Source organism: Gopherus evgoodei, chromosome 6, assembly GCF_007399415.2.
Source record: "Gopherus evgoodei ecotype Sinaloan lineage chromosome 6, rGopEvg1_v1.p, whole genome shotgun sequence".
NCBI classification, from domain to species: domain Eukaryota; kingdom Metazoa; phylum Chordata; order Testudines; family Testudinidae; genus Gopherus; species Gopherus evgoodei.
In genome coordinates this window covers 76644175-76671191 of record NC_044327.1, presented here as the reverse complement: position 1 = coordinate 76671191, position 27017 = coordinate 76644175, and the positions used below count along the sequence as shown (strand labels likewise).

The window sequence follows — 27017 nt, the reverse complement described above, 5'->3', positions numbered from 1 at the left end:
AGTGACAATAAGATGTTCTAATAGTTTGTGAACAACAGAGTACTGTTATTTATTACCTTTCTGAAAAAAAGGAATAAGGAAAATATCAAAATTAATATTTGAATGTTAGGAAATATTTTAATAGTAGGAAGATAAAGCAGCTTTTCTCAATAAGTCCATGTTTACTGCCATATGAAAATTAAATCAACTAAGCACAGACTACAGAGCTGCATTTTCAAAAATTTCTAGATTTCAGGTTCCTACTGAGCATATGAAAAATGCATGTAAACCATTAAACTTGTATTTTTTCCACTTTGCCCTGGGGACTACCTGCTCCGCACATGTATATACAAGGTTTAGTTCCATTATCTGTACACCATGCATTTCTTTGTTTGCAAGTCCAACTTAAAACAAAGCTTTAACTCTGATGGAATATTGACAAGTTATAAAGACAATAAAAATCATTTTCAAACCATACCAATTATTACCCAAAAAGGCTAATATTTTCCTAGAAATCTACTCTCCATAACTCTGATCTGCTAGTTTGGATTAGTCAGTTCTTACTCTCCACTCAGTTACAAAACAAACAAAATCTTATGCTGCTGTAACATCCTCCCCTTCTTCACAATTTCCAGTGAAAAGTACAACTCTATCTTTTCTATATTGGGTTGGAAGTCCAAAATTAGTCTCAGTGAGGAAAGCCAAAATTTTATGTAAGCAATTCCCTTTCTATTCGTCACATCCATGAATAAGCAGGAGCTGTATTGCAGATTCCAAAGTGGAGTAGGGAATAAAGAGGGAAAAGACACCATAAACACAAGGGGAAAAAATATATAAAAATACTTTTGACTTATCAGTCATGGCAGCAAGATTTCCATGGATAATGACCATGATAGGCCCCAGAAAGTTAATCTTGTTCATAAATGGGTAGATTGATTTCTGGTTGCTGCTATTTAAAAAAAAAAAAAAAAAAAAAAAAAGCCAGTCCTCTTTTGGTGAAAGAAGAAGCTACTATACTTGTGCTGTTATCCTTGCTAGGGATGACCCAGTCTCCAAGTTTCTTGATAAATATTCTAAATCATTTAAAATAGTGCTCTACTAGAAACCACCAAATGATTCCTCGACATTTCTAAAGTAACTAAAATAAAGTCAAAACTGCTGAAATGTATTATTTGCTTTCTTTAGCATCCTTAGGACTGTGGAGATTATAGGAAACAGGAATCCTGAAAGTTTACAAAAGATACAGAAGGTAATCAACAGCTTCTTTGTACTCATACAGTAAGCGTTGCAGTGAACTGGTGTGCTCTTTTATCCCCAGAGCAAATGAGTCAGTGGTATGATGAGTACTCCATATTTTTGTTCGATGTCCAGACTCTGGCAGGTTGAGCTCTTTTTCTCCATTGAGTGAACTTCCTACTCTATAAAACCAACTTTAATTTCTCCTTGCCACCCACTCTGTAGACCTCAAGCACAGGAAAGTACTTCTCTGACCAGCATGGGACCACTTCTCCATGAAGCAACAATCAATTTCAGCTTCCTCCCACTCTTGTTCAGATATCTTTGTATCATAATTTAAAGTGTTAACATCTGCATGGCTGATATATCCCCTAACTAAAGTGTTCAGGGGGGCATCAATCAGCGTTCATGTCACACTCCTCATCAGTACCCAGCCCAATCTGGGGAAGCTGATGATCCAACCAGCAGACCAAATTCAGTGATTAATCCTGGTCACGTGCCACCTGAGGCATATTGAGCATAGGCTAAGCCACAATGTTCAGACTGCCTGCCATGCAACTCTTAGTCAATAACCTTGACTTAGTCAATAACCCGTGATACCTTATCTCCGATATGTATTCGTATGTGTGCCTTTAAGTCACTACCATATAAATTATTTTAACTGATATGAAAACTCAAAGCTTATCTGCTGAATCTCTGACCAGCTACAGTGAGAGAGTAAGAAATGCTGTAGAGTCCAGAAATATAGCTGTACCCAGGACACTACAATAGTATTATGATGCCATCTGGACTTAAAAAAATAATTACCCATCACCTCCTAGCCCAGGGACTAAGCCTAACAACCAGGGTGAAAGATATTGTTGTCTATGCCTCCCAAAATTATGCCCCTCGATTTGAATGAACACACAGTTGTGGACTGTTTATTCTGTATTGTAATGGCAACACATTGTCAATCAACTTTCCACTTCGTTAAAATTACAGTAAATCCACTAAGTCCTTCTTGCTTTTGCTTAACCTTTTTTTTCTATCCTCAGTGCATTCCACAAGGCCAGCTCATGTTTGCTTTCCTAACATAGATCTTGGTGTATTTATCCTATGCTGTCTTTAATACCTCTATTTTTTTTTCTTCTCACCCTCTACACACTTTTCTCTCTCAATCTGTTTCCCCACAGTTAGTTCTCTAGCTCATCACCTGTATTTTCCTGTTTTCCTCTTCCACATCTCCCTCCAAAATGTCTTTTCGGTTCTAATTAATCTTCCTTTCTCATATACATGGGGCTTGGAAATTTACCTGACATCTCATATCCGAAGGATTAAAGCTATTAACCAAAGACTGATAAAAAGAGAGAGGCGGGGCACTATCTAGAGGCAACACTCAGATGAGAAGAAAACCACCTCCCAGGCTGCTGGGTGCTCTCCCAAAGCTCTGGTTGGGGTTTTCATCTTCTGTGTCAGCCCCCAGCCATAATGGGCTTGATAAATTTTAAGCCCTTCCCTTCACTCCCTTTCCCCCAGTTTGCTGGAATGGAGAAGGCGCAGTCTTTATCTGTTTACTCCATCTTGTATGAGAGCCTCCTGTTGTGTTCCCACAGCTTTCTGGCTATGAAGGCTGAACTTCTATTTACTCAGCTCCTCCCCCAGCCTCTGTGTTTGGGTCCTTCCCTCCTCTACTGTTCCTCAGAGCTTTCTCAAATACAGTGAAACTTATCTGATCCTTGTGTGCTGCCCACAGGGTGCTGAACAGCAAGACCAAAAACTGACGAATCTGTTCAGTTTTCACTTAAACTAGAATTGGGACATCCGTAAGGAGCAGCAGAGACTGAGGTTTAGGTAGAGAAGCCAGCACGAATTTATGCTCAGCAAACATTTAAAATATTACTTTCACAATCACAAGGCCTGGACATTTTTATTATTTTAAAAGGAAAAATCTAGATTCTGCAGAAGCTGTTGGAAGTCATCCACGCTAGTTTCCTACTCACCATAAATGAGTGGAATTTTCAAGCCTTGGATACTAGCCTCCTCAGTAGATTCATTTAATATGTTGATATGAAAGATACTAAGCTCCATAGAATACATATCTCCTTCTAAAACACTGTAAATTTCCCCATAAAAGAAACATTTTCTGCATGTTTCATTTAAGATGAGACCTCTCTTTTGCTGGAAGAGTTAACAAAATATCACGGCCAAAACAACAGCCTAGAGTGGAAACATAGTATTTGCAGCAATAACTATCACAAGTTTCAGGCAGGACTTTTAATCTGAAAGCAGTACTATCATTTTCTGGGAGTTGGAAGTACTTAAATCAGACACCATCTTGGCCCTCAAATTACTGAAGACCCAGTTCAGTAAAAGTGACATCCAGGAAAATGGTGTGTTCTCTAATTTATATAGTTTTTAACAGAAACAAGCCTTGACTGGATGCACCATATTAACTGTTTTTAGGAGAATGTTATAGGCTTTATGGAACCTAATTTCAACATGCTTTTTTAGGGCTGAGTTGGAATATTGTTATAGTGTGTTGACAGGAGAAATGTCAGTTTTTCATAGTATACAATCCACCTGACCTGAATCACCATATCAGACTGGGGAAATTCCCAAACAAAGTTCTTTTTTATCATACATTTTTTTCTACAGATGTAAAAATGGAGGACTCGTGCCTAAAAATGCGTGATTGGCTATACTGGAAAAGTTGATTAGACAATCAGTGCATTCAGCACACCTGATATGATCATATGACTATCTGTGTATCATTTTTCCTGGGGCACAACCTGAATGATTTCAAATACTTCAGAGGAGCTGGATTTGAGAGGCGCTAGGTTGGTCTAAAAATTCTGTCCTAAGTGGACGTTCCTCATCTTCGTTAAAAAGATTAAAGTACACTAATATATCAAAACATAATGTAATCTATTCTAATATTTTCAATCAAGCAGTTTTATTTAAAGGTACTTTATCTAAATATACAATGTTTACCAACTTTTTAAGTAAAACCAAATGTGTACGTGCTATGTTCTTTTTATGTTAATAGCTATTACTATCACAGGTAAGAGGACTATAAATTTAAAACTAAATTATTGAAGAAAGATGACAAACTAAAAGCATAAAGCAATAGGTGTGTATCTTTAAATTCCTCTGTCCTTACATTGGCTATAAATATTTAATTAAAATATTTTGCTCATTGCACTGTTTTGTGTTTTTCTTGAAAAACAGATGAAGAAAAAATGTTATATTTTCAACAGAATTCTCAACTCTTAGATCAAAACCTATTAAAAAGTTAGCTCCTTGATTGAAATAAAATAAACTTTTAGTTGGTACTAAAAGAAGGGATGTACCAATGGTCACATTGTCAGAATCCGCCTTTATTTTTATTTCACAAAGTGCAACACTTCAGCAGCAAACTTGGCAACACAGAAGAAAATTAATTGCAACTGATGTACTACAAATGTTTTCCACAAGCCTATCTAACTGCTCTTGGTTTACTTACATCCAACATTTTAGCCAGTACATCACTTTACATTACCAAAAAATAAAATAAATAAAATCCATTTAATTAAAAAACAAAACAAAACAAAAACCACCACCACACACGCAGTTTGGCCTACTGCAAAAATTACTGATGTACTTAGCAAAGCAGTAATAACCAAATGGAGATTAACAAGATAGGCATTAATTTGGTGATGAGCAATAGTAATACATTAAACTTAAAGTAGAAATAACAAAAGAAAAAACTTGGGACCCTTATACATGATTTTCAGATGTTTATTGCAGAAAGTTTTAATTCAGCTAGCAAATTGCAAGTGAGAATTTTAATGTAGAAATGTTCCAAATATTGCCCAAATTACATAATGTTTTCCCATGTGTTACTACATGTATCCATACCATTTTGTGAGTGTGGGGTATGGAAAGTCAATTAACATACTGCTTGCAAAATGTAAATGTTTTGTATTTTCAGGTATGAATATGTGAACTAGAATGAATCACTTAGAGTTGTCAGAATAAAACTTGTTTGATTGAGGAGAGAGGGACACCTTTCCCCCCGCCCCCGCCCCCCCCCCCGAAAAAAAAACATTGAGTAGAAGCTTAAGAAAGCTTGCTGTGGTTCATTTAAAATGATCACATTATCACAAGGTTTACAATAGACATTTGAATGAGAACACAAAAATCTGATGAAATGTAAAAGAAATCCTAATTAATTTCTGGATTGGTTTCTTTCATATTTCTTTTTCCTCCTTTAAGGGTTTTGTCACTCTAGCTGACATATTAAACTACATGGAAGTGCCACCATAAGAGTCTTACACAAAACTAAATCACAAGTTTCTCTCTCTTGTAGTAAAAGAATTAGATAAAAGTTTTGAAAATAAGGCAACAAAACATTCCAATCATGAATAAAATGAATTTATGGGAACACATTTCATATAACTTAACAAAAATGTCATAGATTATTGATAGTTGTTAATACACACACACTTACCTCAATAGCTCTCTTAATATACGGAATCTGTGTGCCACTGTCCAGATCTTCATTTATAATAAGTCTTCTAGCCCACTGACCTGCCCTGACAACACCACTACCATGAATTAAAACCATCAGTTTATCTGGGTTTGTCAATGCATCCTCACTCATAAAGATAAAACTCTTTGGCTCACTCTCAGTAGCATCTACCTGAAATTTAAAAAAATAAATTTAAAAATAAAAATACATTCTGGTGTATCAATAAACATATTAAGAAAACCTAATAGCTGCAATTATAAAGTAGCATTGAAATTTATACACAAACATCATTACTATTTATTTGTGTTATGTTAGCACCTAAAAGCCACACTATGTTTGATGCTGTAAAAACAAAGAATAAAGACAAAACCTGCCCTAAAGACCTTGCGATCTAATCTGAAAAGCAAAAAAAATACATTACAAGTAAGAACACTTATACTGCATCAAATAGAAGTAGGAAGTATGATTAAGCTTTAAAGTATAAAAGGTACAAAAACAGTAAAAGGCACAGAATTTAGAAGTTCACATAAATTTACTGACAGAAAATAAAGCCCACCAAAGGACTACCTGGGAGGGAAAAAAAAGTAATTTGTCACACCTTATTTGCCAGAAGCAGCAATAAATAGATCTAAAAAATATATAAAAGTGAAAAAGTCCTAGCATTCCATTTCAGTCCCATAACATAAATAGCCCATAATCCAAATACGAAACAGTAGCATAAATTTAGTCCACTGTAAACTTAAAAGGACAGGTGTCTACATACAAAACACATAAAAATACAGGAATCCAATTTTGGACTCAAGAGTGGCTTTGAGCGAGGGCATTGTTGTGCTGCCTCAGGAACAACCTGAGAAGTAGATTGTGATTCAAAGAGCCACAATCTGATGTCCAGTGTCCCCCTTTCTCTGGAAGCTGGGGAAACACACTGTACCAGTTACACACCTGGTGCAGAGTACCCAGCCTGAAGCACCAGCACAAATATGCTGACTTGAAATTTGAGGGGGCAGAGCCACAGGTCCCATCTATTCCTTATTCCCTTCCGAGCACAAGAACAAGCAGCAGGGGAGGGGGAAATGCAGTGAGCTACTCTCCTCCACCTCCTGTCCAGTTACCCACAGCATGCATAACTGATGCAGGCTTGTAAGGGGGTACCTTGTATCACCTTGCTTCCCTGTGTGACTGTGCAAGTCAGACCCATATGTTTGGGGGCAGGATTCAGCAAATCAATGACTTTTGAAGAAACAGGGCCCTTCTCTAGGACAAAAAAACAAAAGCTTCTGAACAATTAAGATACAGCAAGAATAGGGGTTCTCAAACTGGGGGTCGGGACCCCTCAGGGGATCATGAGGTTATGATGTGTGGGGTCGTGAGCGGTCATTCTCCACCCCAAACCCCGCTTTGCGTCCAGCATTTACAATGGTGTTAAATATATTAAAAAGTGTTTTTACTTTATGGGTGGGGAGGGGGTCGCACTCAGAGGCTTTCTATGTGAAAGGGGTCACCAGTATAAACGTTTGAGAATCACCGAGCTAGGAGTTGTGTATCAAGTCAGTTTGTCTTTTGTGTATGGACATTCATCCTTCTTTCATTCTTTCAGAATTCATAGGGCATGATTTTACAAACTTTTCTTAGTACAAGCAGTTCTTACTCACACAAGCAGTCTCATTGGAGTTGATAAGAACCACTCACTTGAGTAAAGCCCAGAGTCACACCCAATTACAGCTACTACTTTGATACCAAAACCTTAATCCTGTTGTGTTTCATACATTCTGTCTCCAAACAGCATATAATTTTGGAAAAAATGGAGCCTCCATTTCCCCACTTTAAAATAGGGAATATACTTCCCTCCTTTGTCTTGTCTAGTTAGACGAGGGGTCGGCAAACTTTTTGGTCTGAGGGCCACATTGGGGAATAGAAATTGTATGGCGAGCTATGAATGCTCCCAAAATTAGGGTCAGGGTGCAGGAGGGGGTGTGGGTTCTGGGGTGGTGCTGGGGATGAGAGGTTTGGGGTGCAGGAGTGTGCTCAAAGTGTTTGGAGAGCAGGAGGGGGATCAGGGCTGGGCCATGGGGTTGCAGCATGGGGAGAGGCTCAGGGGGTGCAGGTTCCAAGCGGTGCTTACCTCAAACGGTTCCCGGAAGCCGTGGCATGTCCCTTCTCTGGCTCCTATGCAGAGGTGCGGCCAGGCAGCTCTGCATACTGCGCCACCCCTGCAGCTTCCATTGGAGCGCGTAGGAACTGGAGTGGGGCCATGCCTCAGCTTCTGGGAGCCCTGTACAGGGAGATGTCAGCAAATCAGTAAAGTGCCTGAAACCACTATTGCATATTGCTAAAAGCAGCCAAGTCAGCAGCCTGTAAATTGGCCATGTTGCAGCCTCAGCTTGACCAAGGCAGGAGTGGAGGAGGTTTGGGGTATCACAGAAAGGACATCTTGACCCCGTATCCTTCCTGATAAGAACTGTGTTGAAATTGGTGATACATGCATTTTAGAAGAGCAAGATGTGCTCTCAGGAATGTGTCTATTAGGGTCTCAAAGCTGCCAACACTGGGAAAAACCCACACCTGGTTAATCAGTAATCAGAAGAAAACCTTTTGCTTGACCATTAGAACTGTTTGCTTAGCAAGTTTCCTTTAAGGGACATGTCACTGTGTTACTAATGTATAAAATAAGAGGAAAACTCTTCAAGTCAGGACTGGTCTCTCCCTCTGGATGCATCTTGTGTTCCCTACCGGCATACGATCTGCCACTGTGCCACTGGAGAGCCACACTCAGCTTCGGTAATTATTGAGGGTTGGGAGTGTTTTATTAACCAGTTGCGGATGTATTTAAGTGCTTGAGACGACGTAAAGTTTAGCTTTAAGTGAAAGCACTCGTGTTGTCCTGTTTGTGCTAGCCATCTACCAGTTGGACGGCCATGTCTCCCCGATTTGTTTACTGACAACACCTCACATAGAGTAAAAGTTACCAAGAGCTTTGAGTTGAAAGAACCCCGGGTAATATCACTGGTGCGGCCCCGACCCTGCACCATGGCGAGAGCGCTGGAGCGGGACCAAGCTATATAGTCCGGCTCCCTACCCACGCCCCAGCTGGGCACCGGAGCAGGGCCAAGCCACGTGGTGCAGCTCACGAGATGGCTTAAAACGGACCACGTGCTGTAGTTTGCCCACCTCTGAGTTAGACAACAGGAGACAATCCCTACACAAAAGAGCTTACAATATGTACGTTCAGTACATAGCACAATGAGGTTCTAAACTTGGCTGGAGCACCTAGGCACTACCATCACAACTAACAACAGTATTAGTAACAATAACAATATAAAGAAAGATTGTAGCCATGTTGGGAGTGGGAGAAGCAAAACATTAGCTCTCAAATGATATCTAGTAAGGTGAACTTGAGTTTTGCAAACAATTTGAACACTTAAGAAATTAGAAATAGCCACAATTAAGATGAAAATATAAATTAAAAAAGTGTACTTTAGTGTACACTTTAGCACACTGCACTAATCACATGCATTAGAAGGCATAATATTAACTAGTTCACACTTCTGTAAATGAGTTAACGCTGAACGGAGGGGGAAAAGCCTTATTCTCTTTGTCAACTTAATTACATTTGGAAACTTTTCTTCAAACCAATTTGTCTTCAAACAGCAATAATTCATTAAATGAAGCTTTCACTAAGGAATGCACATAAAGGTCACTTCTGTGCACAACCTCACTTTATTGACAAATCAGCCTACAATACCATTTAGTTCTAGTCAGAGTGAGACTGCATAAAGCAATTTGTATCTATTAACAATTCACAGTTTTAGATGTGCTCATGAACGCTTAACTATGATCTTAACTCTGATCTTTCATTTAAACAAATTAAATAAACTAAGCAAACCTAAAAAAGCTTAGTTTAACAATTAGAGTCAGTATTGCTATTCACATGAAACACAAACTCAATCATTTTAGTTTTGTAACTAGGAATTTCAAATCATCCTAAATTCTATCGGCATTTTACAGGCAATGAAATTTTTGACTGTGTTCCCCATTTCCAGATTCTGTTTTTTAGTGAATATACACACTTTGCAGTTTTTCCAAACCTATAGTAATGACCAGAGTTATCTGATGAGCTAATATTCTCTAGATATATTATGAAATATTTCAGTTTCTAAAATTACTTCAATTTCCCACAAGTTAAAGCACAATTTTTCATGTGATATCTCAGAATACCTCAGACAATAAATAAAAATAATAATAAATATACACAATGTTTTCAGCAACAGAACAACACTTTGTGCACATTTAATCAACAAATGGGGTTAAGGAGATTGTTTATTCAATAGGTTAGAGACAGTGTTGTATCAAAATATGCCAAAAATCCTACCTATATCTAAACCTGGCAGTCATACATCACACTGCCTTCCATGACACACAAGTTCAATTTCAAGTCTTTGGATAATCCAAGCATTGTGAGAACCTGGTATTTTTCCTAAATAATAAAACAAACCCACTGGTTTTCTGGGTTTTTCAGGGACATTTTTTAAACTTCTATGTCAATATGCAATAATTACATGAAACATTTAGGCTTTAAGTTCTGTGAATTAAAATTTTAACTCTTTTAAAACACTAATAAGAAATGATGAGACCATTAAAATTGCTTATTAAAAAACATCATGAAAATCATAGATCTAGAAGCCCACAGAAGAAGAGGAATGGGTGGAATCACGTGCATGGCTAGTGAGTGGAATAACTGTTATTGGATGTCAGAGAGAGAGAAGGGGGATACACAGTATAGCAGTGGGGGGGGGGTTACAGATTTGATAACTTCTAAAAACATCTGGAATGTGATCAAGGAGTCTGAACACATGGTTCTATATAAAGCTGCCTAGTCCATTTTATTTTCAGTCCTCACAATATTGAATCACTAGGTGGTTGTTATACATTCTAACCAGGAAAATGTGAAAGTTGGTTATCAATACCACAAAACTGTGATTAGTATTTAGTGATTATAAAATGTCAGTCTATGAATTCATCTAACTTGTCATACTCAAAATTTCATAAAGTTGTATGAAAACAAGTGACTGACTGAAGTAATGACAATAGATAATAATTCTAAAGGAAAATGTAAATAATGCCAAAAGTTAAGTTGCCAGACAGAGAGGTTTTTTGCTTATCAAAGAAAGTAAGTTTCTTCATTTTCTATCAGATATATGATGCTGAATGACATTTTTCTCCATTTAAGAGGAAGAGTAAAACATTGATGATTTGAAGATTCTGCACAGTGAGACTTTTTGTGACATCTTTGCCAATGAAATAAAATTGCAACAATTTAAATTCCTGATTCAGGACTTCCAGCAGCTGTAAAACGTACGCTTAATTTAGTAATAACCTCTGCTAGTTTTCAGCTCAAACAACAGCAAAGATCAATCACTGATATGCTATAAAAACAACAAATGCAAAGACTTTATCTTCTTTATGCTAACATTGCCTTCAATGGAGCATAAAATGAGCAGTTTAAAGAAATGATTCAAGTATTTCACCCTGGAATATACTCCTCCTGATTTAAGTTTGCAGGTCTGCTACTAGATGGGGGGAGGAATAGCTCAGTGGTTTGAGCATTGGCCTGCTAAACCCAGGGTTGTGAGTGCAATCCTTGAGGGGGACACTTAGGGATCGGGGGCAAAAATCAGTACTTGGTCCTGCTAGTGAAGGCAGGGGGCTGGACTCGATGACCTTTCAAAGTCCCTTCCAGTTCTAGGAGATAGGTATATCTCAAATTAAAGTAAATGTTGCAAGTGAAGAAACAAGAAAAAATGGAGAAAAACTAAAGACTCAATATTAACATACCAACAATAATGCAATGTTAGAGAGAGAAGGTGGACAAGGTAATACATTTTACTGAACAACTTCTGTTGGGGAAAGAGAGAACCTTTTGAGCTACACAGAGTTTTTCTTCAGATCTGAGAAAATCAGTGTGTCACAGCTAAATACAAGGTGGAGCAGATTCTTTAGCATAAGTAGTTAACATATACTGTAAGAGACCACTCAGAGAACTCTCCCATACCACATCAACCTCCTGGACATCATGACCAGCTTCAACAATGAAACCCTACAGACTATTTCAGGAAGAAACCGACAGATCACCAAACTTACCGCCACAGATCCAGTAATCACCCCAAACACACCAAGAAATCTGTTATCTATAGCCAAGTCTTCACATGCCACAGAAGATGCTCCAAGGAGAAAGTCCAGAATACATACCTTAAACACTCTTAAAACTGCCTTCACCAAACAAAGACACTCCATTAGGGAAATAGATTATATCATAAATAAGCCATACAAATACCCAGAAAGAACCTACTTCAATACCAGGGGAAAAAACCCTCACAACACAGCCCTAGTTGTCATCTACCATCCCACACTGTAACCCATACAGGGTATTAAACAATTACAACACGTACTGAAAGAAATCTCTCCTGAAACCCCAACTTTGCCAAGCTCATCATCAGAAAAAAGCTCCCCATAGACCTAGACATACCAAACCCTGCCATACTACCAGATGCAAAACCTGCAGACATATCTTCACTGCTACGATGATCACTACCTCCACCCCTGCCCCAGAACATACCTTTCAAGATCCATGGGTCCTGCACCGGCCTGTCACACCACGTGGTGTACTTCATCCAGCACACTAAATATCCCAATAACTATTATGTGGGTGAAACCAGACAATCACTATACTCTTGAATGAACTCACCCAGGCTAAAAGGCAAAAACACTGTATCACTCATGGGTGAACACTTTTCACAAAATAATTGCTCCATATCTGATCTCTTAGTCCTAAGCCTCAAAGGAAACTTAGAATCATAGAATAATAGAACTGGAAGGGACCCCAACAGGTCATCTAGTCCAGTCCCCTGCGATCAAGGTAGGACTAAGTATTATCTAGACCATCACTGACAGGTGTTTGTCCAACCTCCTCTTAAAAATCCCAAATGATAGAGATTCCACAACCTCCCTAGGCAATTTATTCCAGTGCTTAACCACTCTCACAGTTAGGAAGTTTTTCCTAATGTCCAACCTAAACCACCCTTGCTGCAATTTAAGCCCACTGCTTCTTTTTCCTATCCTCAGAGGTTAAGAACATTTTTTTCCCTTCTCCTTGTAACAACCCTTTTATATACTTGAAAACTGTTATGTCCCCCCTCAGTCTTCTCGTTTCCAGACTAAACTAACCCAATTTTTTCCAATATTCCCTCATAGGTCATGTTTTCTAGACCTCTAATCATTTTTGTTGCTCTTCTCCTGACTTTCTCCAATTTGTTCAAATCTTTCCAGAAATCTGCACCCAGAACTGGACACAATATTCCAGTTGAGGCCTAATCAGCGCAGAGTAAAGCAGAGAATTACTTCTCATGTCTTGCTTACAATACTCCTGCTAATACATCCAGAATAATGTTTGCTTTTTTTGCAACAGTGTCACACTGTTGATTCATATTTAGCTTGTGGTCCACTATGACCCCTAAATCCCTTTTCGCAGTACTCCTTTCCTAGGGAGTCATTCCCCATTGTATGAGTGCAACTCACTGTTCCTTCCCACATGGAGTACTTTGAATTTGTCCTTATTGAATTTCATCCTATTTACTTCCGACCACTTTTCCAGTGTGTCCAGATTATTTTGAATTTTAATCCTATCCTTCAAAACACTTGCAACCCCTTCCAGCTTGGTATCATCCTCAAACTTTATAAGTGTACGCTCTATGCCATTATCTAAATAATTGATGAAGCTGAGCCCCAGGAAGGTGGGAGGTTTTGAGATGTATTGCACTTGCAATGCAAAACTCCCAAAGATGTATTGTCTACTGACAGAGATGACCTGATCTGTCCGCTCCCTGCCCATTCACACAGAACATCGCTCCAGTGTTGTCCATGAAGTTGAAGATTCTGTCTTTAAATAAAAGGGAGAAATGCTCAATAGGTCAGATGAACAGCTCACAACTCCTGCACATTTATGTGAAGACTGAAATCTTCTTGGGCCCACAGACCTTGAGTTTGTAAGTTTCTTGGTGATCTCCCAGCCTACAGAAGAAGCATGAGGTATTGCTTCAATGAGAGTCAGTGTGAGTAAAACAAGGACAAAGTAAACTACCACACATACAATGGCTGGGTCCATCCATCAGTCCAAAAAGTTATCACTCCTGCAGCATTTCCAATTGTTGAAGAGCTAGGGATTACATTGACCTTAACCAGCCCCTCAATTTCCCAAGACAAATTCTGGCATGCTGAGCCACCTACATCCAGGAGCCCATGTGCCCCAACAGCCTGACGCAACTTTTCACTGTTGTAATCAATGGGCTTTGAGATCTGTGGAAATGCTTAATATTGTCTGGAATCTGGCTTGAGATAGGAGCACTCCAGCCACAGTAGAATTCAGAACCAACCCTATAAATTATATTATTTGGAGAGAATATTTGCTTGTCCTCATTTATCAACAGAGCCAAAACACTGCAGAGGCATCACATTCTGAAGAGGCTGACCCCTGCTAGCAGCTTGGATCAACTTCGTGCCAGCCAGCCATCCAGGTAAGGAAATACTTACAACCCTGCTTTCTTTAGGAATGCAGCCACCACTACCATTCATTTTGTAAATATTTGTGGGGAAGCAGACAGGGCAAAGGGTAGGGCTGTAAACTAAAAGTGCGGTCACTGACTAGAAATTTTAGCAATCTCCTGTTGCTTTGATGGAGAGAGACATGAAAATACACATCCTGCAAGTGGAGAGCAACACACCAATTGCTGGGATCCAGGGAAGGAATGATGGAGACCAGGGTAATCACACGAAACCTTCTTTTCTTTACATATTTGTTCAGATTTTGCAGGTCTAATATGGGTCTAAGACTTCCTTTTGCCTTTGGAATCAGGAAGTAATGTAAATAGAAACTTTTTCCCTCTGAGAAGAAAGGGAACCTCTTCTATAGCTCCAAAATGGATAAGAGACTGGACCTCCTAAAGGAGGACAGCCTTGTAAGAAGAGGCCCTGAAAAAGGACAGGACAAGGAGAAATGGAAATAAACTGCAGGGGTCTATCCCTGTTCCACAGTACTTCAGATTCATCGACTTGTGATAATATGGGACCAAGATGATAGAAAGTGGGAAAACCTGTTGGAAAAATAGGGAAAGGAGAAATTGGCACAACTGGATCTGGCACTCTGTCCTTGAAAAGGCAGGCAAACAGACTGCTTGGGATTGTCCAATTTCCTGGAGAAACCAGTTGAAGAAAACTGAGGAGGAGCTGGTCTTCTCCTATGGCCTTCCTTCATTTCCTAGACTGATCAGTCTGTCTCAGTGGAAAAAGGTCTGCAGAGACAGAGAGTAGAATTGCTTCCTTTTTAGGGAAAGGAGTGTAAGTTCCCAAGTAGTTCAAAGTGGGCCGTCAATCTTTGAGACTGTGGAACATCTCATCTGTCTTCTGAGAGAACAGCATAAGACCCTCAAAGGGAAGATTCTGGATCATCTGCTAGACCTCTTGCAGTAGACCCAAAGACTGAAGCCATGAATATCTGTGCACAGATATTGTAGATGACATGGCTCTAGCTGAATCTGCGCTGTCAAAAGATATTTGTAGGAAGGCGGGAGCTACAGCTTGCCCTCATCTAACAGAGCCTGGAATTCCTGCCTGGTCTCCTCTGGCAACTTTTCTGAGAACTTCAGCATATTATCTCAAAAGGAGAGGTCATATCTTGTCAATAATGTTTTGTTAGTTAGCAGTGCACAACTGTGGACCAGATATAGAATGCATTCTCACAGGTTTAATTTATTTGCATCCTTGTTGTTTGAGGTGAAAGACAGATGACCCTGATGTGCTTGTTCATTTACTGCCAAAACAACCAAGGAACCTGGCAAGGGATGGGTATAAAAATGTTTGTAGGTTTGAGAAGGCATATGGTACCTTTTCCTTGTTCTTTCGACTGTCAGAGGTAGAAAGGGTGGTGTTTGCCATAATTATCTTATAGGCTCTACATGGCCTCATTGATAGGAAGAACCACCTTAAAAGGCCCTGCTTAACCCAGCATTTCCATGAGAATCTACAAGAACTCTCTTGGATCACCTCATCAGGGATATCAAGATGGGTAGCTACTCTCTTTAAAAGCTACTCTCTTTAAAAGCCTTGTGATCATCTTGAACTGGTGAAATATCCCAAGAAGCTGCAGTTTCATCTGGTAATGATGAGGACAAATGCAAGGGAGGCTAAGGCTGATCCTTATTCAGCGTACAGAGTAGATCTTGAAGGCTTTGATGGCTTTGCCTCAGTATCATGACATCCTCCTGGACTTCCTATGATAGTTAACATGTTGCCTGGTAGGAGACTGAAAAGGTTGAGGAATTGGAAAGGATCTGGATGTGGAAGGCATGCTCCATGGGATCCAATAGAGTAATTGGTACAGCACAGGACCCCAGCAATGAGTACTCCAAGGTTCCATTTCTCTGAAGTATCTCTGTACCTCCAGTGGGTACCAGCAAACAAAACTCTCACAATAAAAGAGTAAGAGAGTGATGTAATCTGTCTTGGAAGTGAGGGACATAAAAGCTTACTCACACGCCGAGGAGGACCAGAAGTCAGCTGATCATGGTAGTGAAGTACAAGGAGATGACAAGATCCAGGGATGGCATTCTGGAGATGTCAGTACCAGGTAAACCATGGTAGGTTTACCCTCAACTGCACCTGTGGAGAAAATGCCAAAGGCCCTAATGTTTTATCCCTGCACAGTCTTGAGCACTGATCACAAGCCTGAGTTAAGTCTGTAACCAGGTCAGAAGATGCACCAGTATGAGGTGAGCTGTCTCCTATACCATCAGGCACCAAAAGGCAAAGTCCTGTGCTGCTGCACATCCGTCTCACATCACCAGTACTGAGAGACTTTCCTGTTGCTGATGTTGCTGCACAGCAATAATCAGTACCATGGCAAGGGTCAGTCTCAGCCAGTGCTGAGGTCCATGACCTGTAGTGAAAAAAGGCCAGTACAGAGAGCATCACTGTCAGAGGACTCAGTCCCCTGTCCTCCCAAGTGCTTCCTAGTGGATGGCAACAGGGACCACTATCATCTAGCAGAATTAAATCTCAGCTCCTTGGACCAATCTAACCTTTTGCGCTTCTTCCTTGGTACCAGCAGTCCTGTCTCAGCAACAGTGTCCAGTTGTGTACTCTACTGATGCCAAAACACTCAGTGCACTCCCCAAGTGAGAAGGCTCACAAGACAGATGCAGGGCAGCCTCCATAAAAATATGGCACAGTCTCTCTGTCTTTCTTCATCCAATGCTTAGTTTCTGCAAATTTGTCAGCGCTCCTTAACGTGACCCTTGCTGAGGCACTTTAGGCAGGTGGAAGGAGACACAAATTTTTTATGGCTGGCACAAGGTTTAAATCCCAGAAACTGAGGTATACATCTATACCAGATGTCAGCACCCCGTAACAAGAGGGAACTGACACTCCATGAAAATAGTGAAGAAAACCAACAAATGAAGCTTACACTAATCTAAGTAACTAATTCTCCTAACAGCACCAACAATTTACAGAAGAAAAACCAAAATCCCTTTAAGGGGAGAAAACTTGAAGAAGCAAGCTGACATGCTCCAATTATTGCAGTAGCAAGGACCTGAGACGGTCTGAGGCCGCTCCACCCATTTTATCATACAGCAGCACAGGGCAGCAGAGGGTGCATGCACTGCCCCAAAGGATAATGCTAAAGGAAAAGTCTCCAACTCTGGTACACTAGACACACACACACCTGAAGTGGAACGGACAAGTGTAATCAAAGAGGAACTGGATTTTTTTTTTTGGCTCACTGCTGTTGAGTCTACATCTGAAAAGAACATTGCACAATACTGCTGCTGAAGGTGCAATCCAAAATGTAAGAAAGATAAGTTTTGTCTGTTACTCAGACAAAAATGAAGATGATGAGAAAACTTCAAGTGCAGCCACCCTGAACTTCCCAACACATGGATTTTCTGCAAACTATTAAAATCCTATTTAAAAAAAAAGTAACACTTAACACAGTCCTAAAGTAAAGTATAAAAATTCTTCCACAAACACCATAAGCCCATTCCCTCAGCTATATGGCCTATAGGAAAGAACCTGTAGGTAGGAACCCCACCCAGAGACTGAACCCAACACAGCAGCTACAGAAAGCTGTTTAAGCAGGGACTGCAGGACAGTGATCATGTTAGTTTCTGCTTTGTGCAGTTTTCACTCTGCTGATAGCTGTTGCTACAAACCCTCCCATGCCCCCTCTCCTGACTTCCAACTCTCCTCCCATCTTTTGTCTTCCCATCTAGCTCATCTACTGACATAATCCCTTTGAAATAATTTAAATAAAAACAAAGAAAAAGCAGAACCAAAATGATGTTTTTCAGACACTGCATTGTTCACTCTGTTGTATGTTATATCTTTCCTCCCCTACCCCTTTGTCTTGCCTTCTCTGGTTAGCTATTTTATGCTCTTCAGGGCAGGGACTCTCTTACTGTGTGTTTATACTCTGCCTAGAACAATGGGCCCCATTCTTGGTTGGCTCATAGGTTTCAACCATAATAAATACCTACCTACCTACCTACCTACAATTAGAAATACAATTTTCCCCCTCTCTAAAGACTTGATTTTCAAAAAGTCAGGTATACAAAAACGCATGTGGGTAATTGTACTAATTCTCATATGCAACTACTGTCACCACATATTTGCTAAACTGGCTTTTTGAAAATGAGGTAGAGAATGCATTCCATATAACATAACATACAGGATGTCTAAGTTGTGGCTCGAAACTTAACTTTTCTTCATGTCCTAACTTTTTATTAAGTTAGCCGAACAGTCTTAGAATTGCACTAATATAGTTTGCATGATATACTTGTATTTTACATATTTTTAAACTGATGTTAAAAGCATGTTATTTAGCTTGGAAAGTAATCAAAAGTTAAGAAATATCAGATTTATGATTGCCAATGTAATTTTAATTCTGCCCCCTTGTGTGTCCATCCTGTTCACTAAACAAGGCAGGAATCCTACAGAAAAATTGCATGTTCTCATGTAATTGTAGATTTTATCATAATGCAGACACTTGAGGGAACTGAACTGAGATTGCACAGGCAATTGTAAATTTGGAGTTTCTTACTTTTGGAGTGCATGACTTTGCAATGTAAATATAATATTCTTTGTATGCAATCATTTATGTGCAATTTCCTAGGGTGTTTTTTTTTATTTAAAAAGAAATAGGCAAAATACTCATTCTAATATGTGCCATATTGCCAACCCACAATTGTGTATTATCAGGACTTGAACCGTGAACATACAGCTTCCATTGAGCTCTGCTCCTACTAGAGGTCCAGGACTTAATACCAGATATTGTTGTTAGAAAACGTTGTAATGATTGTGTCTGATAGATAAGTTTGGACAGTAAGGTTATATATTTGCTTGACATGAGTGTAATGCTACCTTAATGACCTTGTTATTCAATAAGTTTGTTTATACTGCTGCATAGAACGAAGATGATGTCTTGACCACTATGCTTAAATTGAAGGACAAGAGACACATAAAATGTGCTGTCAATATACAGTTAAGGAAAAAGCAAGTAAAGAAAAACAGGAAAGTCCCCAAAAGCTCCTATGTAGAGCAAAGGGTAAAAGTGACCTGATCAATGATGTCTGGTTAGTGCATACTCAGTGTAATAAACCAATTAACAAAGAAAGATAACAATGTGAAGATGGCATAGACAGCAAAAGTCATGCCAACTGAAGCCTACACATGCATATTGTATGTGTTGCACAAGGCATATAGTACTTAATGGTGACTGGAAGAGAACTAATAAATATGCAATTTGGATGTATATAAAATTATGTAAATTGTAAGGGGCAGTTGGAGTATTGTAAGAGCAATCCACCATGACCTGGATACACTCCAGAAGATAACTGGTCACTTTCTTTTTCTGTATGTCTCATTTCTTACTATAATAATTGTAATCGCAAGGCATGTTTTTGGATCAATGAAGTTTCGAATTAATAAACTTGAGTGTCTGGCATTTTTACCCAACAATGGCATCAAAGAAAAGGTATTTTTGTAAAGGGGGGTACAGGATGGTCATGGGGTGATCCCTGCCCAGTCTGGCTCTCTCTTCCCTCCCCCGCCCCCGTTTCCCAGTAATGAAGGAGCTCCTGCTTCATGTGCTGCCCCCAGAGGAGGGACTGGCTGCTGATGCCACATGCTGAGTCTGGGATTGGCTGGGCGGAGTCTGGCCACTCTCTCAATCCTCCCCTCTCCCTTGCCTGGGAGTTCGGGCGCCCACTAGAGTTAGAGTCTCCAGGAGTAAGTGGGGTATATATAGAACACTAGTGCTGGGCCAGGAGGTGGTTGTGGGGAGCTTAGTGCATCTTCCTCTCTCTGTCTGGAAGTAAGGGGAGCACCTATGCAATGTGGTGCCTCTAGGTAGGTGAAAGTAAATGGACTATTTGTTCCAAGTGTTGCACCTGGGGTTTGCATGATGCGGGGAGCCCAATCCAGCTCTCTCTCCCCCTCTGACAGCTGCTTAGTGCTCCCAGTGTAGAGTCTTCTGCTCTTGCTGCTGTGTCAGCAGCAACTCCCAGGCTCAAAATGTTCAGTGATTGTGGCAGGCTCCTAACAATTTCCTGAAGTGGTAAGTGAGAGAAGGTAATGGTAATTTTAAATATTTTATATTTCAGCCAAATCTGAAGGGAGTCTCATGGGACAAAGAGGGTCATTTCTGTAGTTCCAAGGAGCCTGCTGCAAACAATGAGAATGTATGAAACCTTCTCAAAGTGAAGATCACAAGAACCCTTTATAATGAAAGGTGTTAGGGTCACTACTCTCTTCCCCTATAATGTAAAAATACATTGTAATTGTGGTATGGAGTGTATGTACAGCTATACATCTTGTAATTTCGTCTGCATTACTCCCAAATAGTGATTAAACACTTATGTACTGCATACACACATTACTAAAAAAGCTATTATACGAGGGTCTTTAAAAGAGTTTTAAAACATCTTATTGGGACTATCTTTTTCCTATTCCTCTTCCTGTGAAGCAATAGGCTTTAAGGCCAGAAGAGGCCATCATGATCATCTCGTTTGATCTCCTGCATACCACGGGCTACAGAACCTCACCCACTCCTGTAACAGGCCCATAATCTCTGGTTGAGTTACCTACATCCTCAAATCTTGATTTGAAGACTTCAGGTTACAGAGAAAATCAGCCACTGTTTCCTTGGCTTTAGTTCCCTGATTCCAACTGCACAGGTTTCTGGGGAACCATAAACAATTTTCAAATGGCATAGTTTTTGTATGACAAAAGTATCACAATTTTAAATTTCTGGTACCTCAGATCCTACCAGGACTAGAAATGTGTAGTAGATCCCAATGAAATATACTCAGACCCAAACAGATTAGCTATATTACAAAAATTGACAGATATTTTTCTACATATTTCTTTGTGTATGAATGAACATGCTGCACGTGTATACAGTGTTCCAAGTCATCACCTTGACTGGGCCCTCAGCACAGTTTGTTGTACCTGTATCCGACATCTAGATTCCAAACTCCTCAGGGGAGAGACTCTTTATTTGTGCATTTTGTAGTGTGAATGAAAAACATCATCATCTTTGAAAAAAATTCAACTTACTGGGAGAGTTACTTTTTTCAAGTGGCATTCCTTTTCCAATAGTTCATAGACATACTTAGTAATGATCTGCAAAAAAGAATACAGAAGTTAAAGCACTTATGGAAATTGTGCATCCATTCATAAAACCCTTAACAAAGTAGGCTCATCACACAGCTTCTCTTTTAAAACAGAGCATATATTTGCTCTCTGTGTTTCTCCCTAAACAGCTAATTATAGAATATACACCTTCGTGAAAAGGATCATCCCTTCTCCTCAGAATGTACTACTTTTCAGTACAAAAAAATCCTAACTGTACCTGTGATTCTACCACCTGCTCCTGTGTGAATAATTATCTAGCTCAAAAACTAAGGATTATGACCAATTAATATATACTCAGGGGTATAAGAAAGGCTCTCTTTTGCAAAGAATACTTTAAAAGCGCTTTTCCATGAGCAAGGTTCCTGAACCCGCTCCCCTGCAGTTTCACTTCATGAGATATATGGAGGGGAAACCTTTAGTCATCCTTAGCACAAGTCGTCTTGCCATTTCTATTCACTGAGCAGGGGAGGGGCAGGTCAAAGGTGTTTTAAATAGAAGAAGAGAACTTACCACCCTCCAAGCACGGGGGGTAGAGGGAGTGGTGTAGGTCTGCATTCTGTAAGTAGAATAAAGCTGAATTTTTAGGCCTGAAACAAAGGGAATCATTTCAAAGATCCACCAAAAAAAATCCGCTTACATATTAAGAGTCTCTTCCTTGCTGCCCCAAATTTAACAAAAGATGTTCTAACTTCAAAAGCTTGCCTAATATCTAGCGGAAACTATTTTTCACCTTCATATAATAGGGAAGGGAGAACTTCCTGTCTACTATCAGTTTTTGAGTTAAATTTGGGGACAAACTAAAATTCTTTTGTACATCTGGGACCATAAAAATGGTTCTGAAATAAGTGCCTGTATTTCATTGGCTAAAGAAGCAGAGAAAAATGGCAAATTAAAAAGTGTATTGGGGGGGAAGAGAAAGGTGCTCATTAATAGGCTCAAATGGGGTTCACCTCCCCCTTTAAGACTCAGGGAACTACACTTAAATTCCACAGTTAAAGTACAGGATAAGATCTAAGTCCCAAAACATTAACCTAAGAATATCTGGGTGCAAACGCACCTGGTGTTCCTTAGTAAAACCCCTCAAGGCCACAATTACAGTCATCCTAATCCAAAGCATATTAAAACACAACAGAAACGTAGTTGTAACAAAGTTCCCAAGTGATGGCATCTTAACAACACACAGTGATCTGAGCAGGTAGGAGCCAAGGCATAATAAATTTCAATTTTAATTTTCCAAATGAGCAATTACCAAATGAAGTTTTGGTGGACTCTGAAAGTTTTCATTACATACACGTGAACAGATGTAGCACACAAATATTTAAAACGAATCTCAATGAATTCAATGTATTGATGAAAGCTAATTAAAAACAAAACAAAAATGCCATAAAAAAAGTCTTTACTAGGATTATATGATTTTTTTTGCTATCCTGCTCAACTATATGTATTGATAGAAAAACACTCAAAAAGCTTTATGGTTTTAAAGAAAATCAGTCTCACTAAACATTACCATCTACAGGGAAACTGCATTTGGAGAGGGAACTTAGCTTTAAGCAATGAGTTGATTTAAGACATGTTTATCCCCAAAGCAGTATGTTAGGAACATGCATACAGTGTAATTTTACCTCCAGAGCCAAACTGTTTATGGTTCACTGAAATCAACTTCGGTATTATGCCAACAGTAAAGCAGTTAAGTTCCCTACAGTCTCAGATGCTGATGGCGTACAGACGTTAAAATGAGTACAATGATGATATGACCTCAAACATAGGGTTTTTTATTTTTCATCACTAAATCTTGTACCAACCTCCAATGGCTATAAGAACTAAATAATGTATAAAAAGTACTCAAAGGACATTTTAAAAACTGCTGCGAAGAAAGAAAATACATATTAGATAATACATGCAAAAAAAATCTTTTTTCTTTGGCTATTAGTTTTGTCTATTCCTGTTTGTCCATCTTATCTGTTTAGACCATCAGAACTTCAGGGCAGGAAACTATCTTTTATTATGTTTCTGGAGAGGCCAGCACAATGAGGCTCTGATTGTGATTGGCCTTTAGGTACTTTTGTAATATAATAATACAATCATAAAAAGACAAGAATGTTACGTAAACTAATTGTACAGATTACAACAAAAACATTTAAAAGAATGTATATGTTTAACCAGAAAAAACAGTAATCAAATATATCATGGGCCAGACTATCTGATAGAAGACCAGAGGGGAGGGTGGTACTCTGATCCTTGGTCTGCTGGGCAGTTGTCCCAGCACAGGTAAGAGCAAACTAACGTCTACTCAAAACTGTGCCAGCTTCCAACAGGCACTAGGGATCATTCTGGCAGCTAGAGATCACTGATAAGCAGTGACACCCTCCTCATGCCACCACAGAGCGTAGGAAGGGTAGAGGGAACTTTAGGACAGGGGTTCTCAAACTGGGGGTCAGGACCTCTCCAGGGGTCACGAGGTTATTGCATGGGAGGGTCGCAAGCTGTCAGCCTTCACCCTAAACACTGCTTTGCCTGCTGCATTTATAATGGTGTTAAATATATAAACAAATGTTTTTAATTTATAAGGGGGGAGTGCACTCACAGGCTTGCTATGTGAAAGGGGTCACCAGTACAATAGTTTGAGAACCACTGCTTTAGAAGATGCTAGGCAACCTAATAATTCCATAATAATTATTAGGAGGGATATTACAAAGAGCAGATTTGCTGGCTTTGCATAAGGTTTTTGTCAGGAGATCAGCACACACTTGCCTTAAGTAGAGAACATGGCAGAAAGTACATATAATGCTGTTGATCTAACATTATACAGTAGCTGGAAAGTCTAAATTTTGCATTTTTGACTTCTTGTGATTTCAGGTAGCATGTAATTGTGCAACATAAAATTGACGAGATTTAAAAAATATTTAATTTATTCTTTTCTTCCTTAAGGTAAAAGATGAAACAATGCCTATGATTAATAAATGTTATATTTTAAATGGCCTTATTAGATTTTCAAAGATCACAATTCCTTGTCCCAGGAAAAACAAGACACCTGGGATGTGATTAACTAGGCCACAACTTTGTTAAGTAACACATCAGGGAACTATCCACCCATAACTTGTTCAGTGCAGATCATCCATCCTTTGTAATCATTCCACTGGTGGAGGGCTATCATCAGCCTCCCACTCTATCAGGGACCACTGCAGAGACCCTGCCATCCTCGCTCATCTGACGGTTAAGGCTGGGATGAGGAGAGGAGATTGTCTTCCCATTGCATCAGACATCAGGAACACCAACCCTATTCTCACTTTCTTTAGTAAATGCCTTCTTCTAATCACTTCCATTTCTGGTTTATCAAGGAACTGAACCCCACTCTTAAACAATTAACTGCACTGGGCATCTGCCAAGTTACCAAAAAAATGAATTGTTAAACATCTATGTTAAAATGTTAAGAATGCAAAGTAGCATACCACTCAAAAGACAGGAATTCCAGAATGAAGATCGCCCCATTTAGGAGACCTTAATTCAGACTCCTTGTTTCAATATATTACTGACATGATCATATACTATTTATGGTACATTACCCCTACTCATTAGGATAGGCAGCGAGTGAGACAGACATTCTCTTGTGTATAAGGTGCTAGACTGGGACTCCAAAGAGCTGATATTCCTGACTTTGCCAGATTTCCTATGGAATGCTGGGCAAGCTATAATGTTTCATAGGCATCAGGTCCAGATTCAGGCAGCATGAGGAAATGTAACTGTAACTTTGGCATACACTTATTGCTGAGATATTGATTTTGCACCCTTAATGTTCTTTTAAGACAGTTACATGGAGGTATTTTTTTAAAAGAGCATTTTCAATGACTTAAAAACATTAAAAAGTTTCTATTAACAGCATGTTTAATGAAACTTTTCAACCCATCATACTGGAACAAGTGAACAAAAGATCAATATCTGAACATGGCTAAACCGAAAGAGAAATTAGGGACTAAGGGCCAATCAGAAGATATTTAAGTATGTGAGTAGTCTCACTGAAGTCCAATAGAACTACTCACATGCTTAGATGTGTCCTTAAGTATTGGAGCCTCAATGCAAATGATGAGAACAGAAAAATAAAAGCTAGATTCCACAATATAGTGAAGGTACACTAAGGTTTGAAGAGCATTAAATAATAAAACAATTTGAAAAATATGGCAGCCAAAAGTGTGCCCACAAAGTAGAAAGGAGCTCAATAAAGGCTCATCTTAAAACACTAAAATCCTAATTTTTGTAATAATTAAAATAAAGAATTATCATATACGCAAAGAAAAATATTACTGATCTGCTGGTGAACTCTTCCATTATACAAATGAGCAAGATACATCACACCTGAATGATTTGTTTTAGAACACGTACATGCTACTGCAGAGAAGCTGTTACAGTACATATATCATGTCAAAAATCCATGCCAGGATGCAATGAAGTGCACTAAGCCTTGATTGTACACTCCCTTCCATGCTTGATTTACATCCAGTACATCCTGAACTCTGTTTTCTCTCAGGTATATTCCCATTTTGAAAACCAACCTCAGCAAGTCTACCCACCGAAGTCAACATATAACAGAAAGTCCAGAAGTCCAGTGCATAGGATAGCCTCCCAAGCCTTATGAACATGCCAATGTTTCTTTAAAGAAAATCCACTGCTAAAATATAACAAATGTACTATATGGGCCTGGATTAGGGAAGTGGAAACAGGATACAGAGCCTCTCATCTCTACACCATTTGTCCAGACAATGGGCACAGGTCAGCAGTTACTGGAAATCATTACAATTGATGGACTATTCATAGGTCTATGGGAAATAAATTGGCCTTTATCATGTTCCTTGGGAAAGTGTTTACACTACAAAAATAATCCATTACTCATGTCAAGGATGAGGCATGTTTGGGACTGAGATGGAACCTTGTCAGAACATTACATTAGTTTTATTTTAAAAAATCAATATTAAAAATATGTATTTGCCAGGTGGAGAACTCAGTCAGTCATAATTTTCCTTTAAATAATTATATTCATGACCAGACTCTAGAGCAGTGGTGGGCAACCTGCAGCTCGTCAGGGTAATCTGCTGGTAGGTCACGAGACAGTGTTTACGCTGACCGTTAGCTGCACACGGCCCATCAGGGTAATCCTCTGGCAGGCCATGAGACAGTGTTTTACTGTGACCGTCGGCAGGCACAGCTGCCCACAGTTCCCAGCAGTCATGGTTTGCCATGTCCCACAGATCCCCGGGAACAGCGAACCAGGGCCACTGGGAGATGTGGTGGCTGTGCCTGCCAAAGGTCAAGTAAATACTGTCCTCGCAGTCTGCCAGAGGATTACTCTGATGGCCGCATGCAGCCGCCGGTCACAAGTTGCCCGTCACTGCTCTAAAGAGTTGGGCAAATAATAGATACATAAGATTAGAAAGAAAACCTAGCAAATCATTCATACGTATGGTATTTCCAGGGTGTTATTCTTACTTTACCTCTTACATATCCATATATAACTCGGGTAACAACACTTCCTTTCTGCTAGGCTTGGCAGAATTAGATTTTTGTTTTAGTATATTTGACAAAT

General features: G+C 39.4%; 1 protein-coding gene across 8 annotated transcripts in view; it reads right to left on the bottom strand.

The window, feature by feature from the left end:
* The window catches only part of FAM172A (family with sequence similarity 172 member A), a 379631-nt gene that overhangs the window by 281884 nt on the left and 70730 nt on the right, over nt 1-27017 (bottom strand). For 6 of the 8 annotated variants that reach the window (XM_030567394.1, XM_030567396.1, XM_030567399.1 and 3 more), the window contains exons 5-6: nt 21365-21430; nt 5684-5875 (exon numbers count right to left, since the gene is read on the bottom strand). In XM_030567394.1, coding sequence (XP_030423254.1) covers nt 5684-5875; nt 21365-21430 — 258 coding nt within the window. The remainder of the gene's footprint in view (nt 1-5683; nt 5876-21364; nt 21431-27017) is intronic. The other 2 variants (XM_030567402.1, XM_030567401.1) reach the window with 1 other exon arrangement.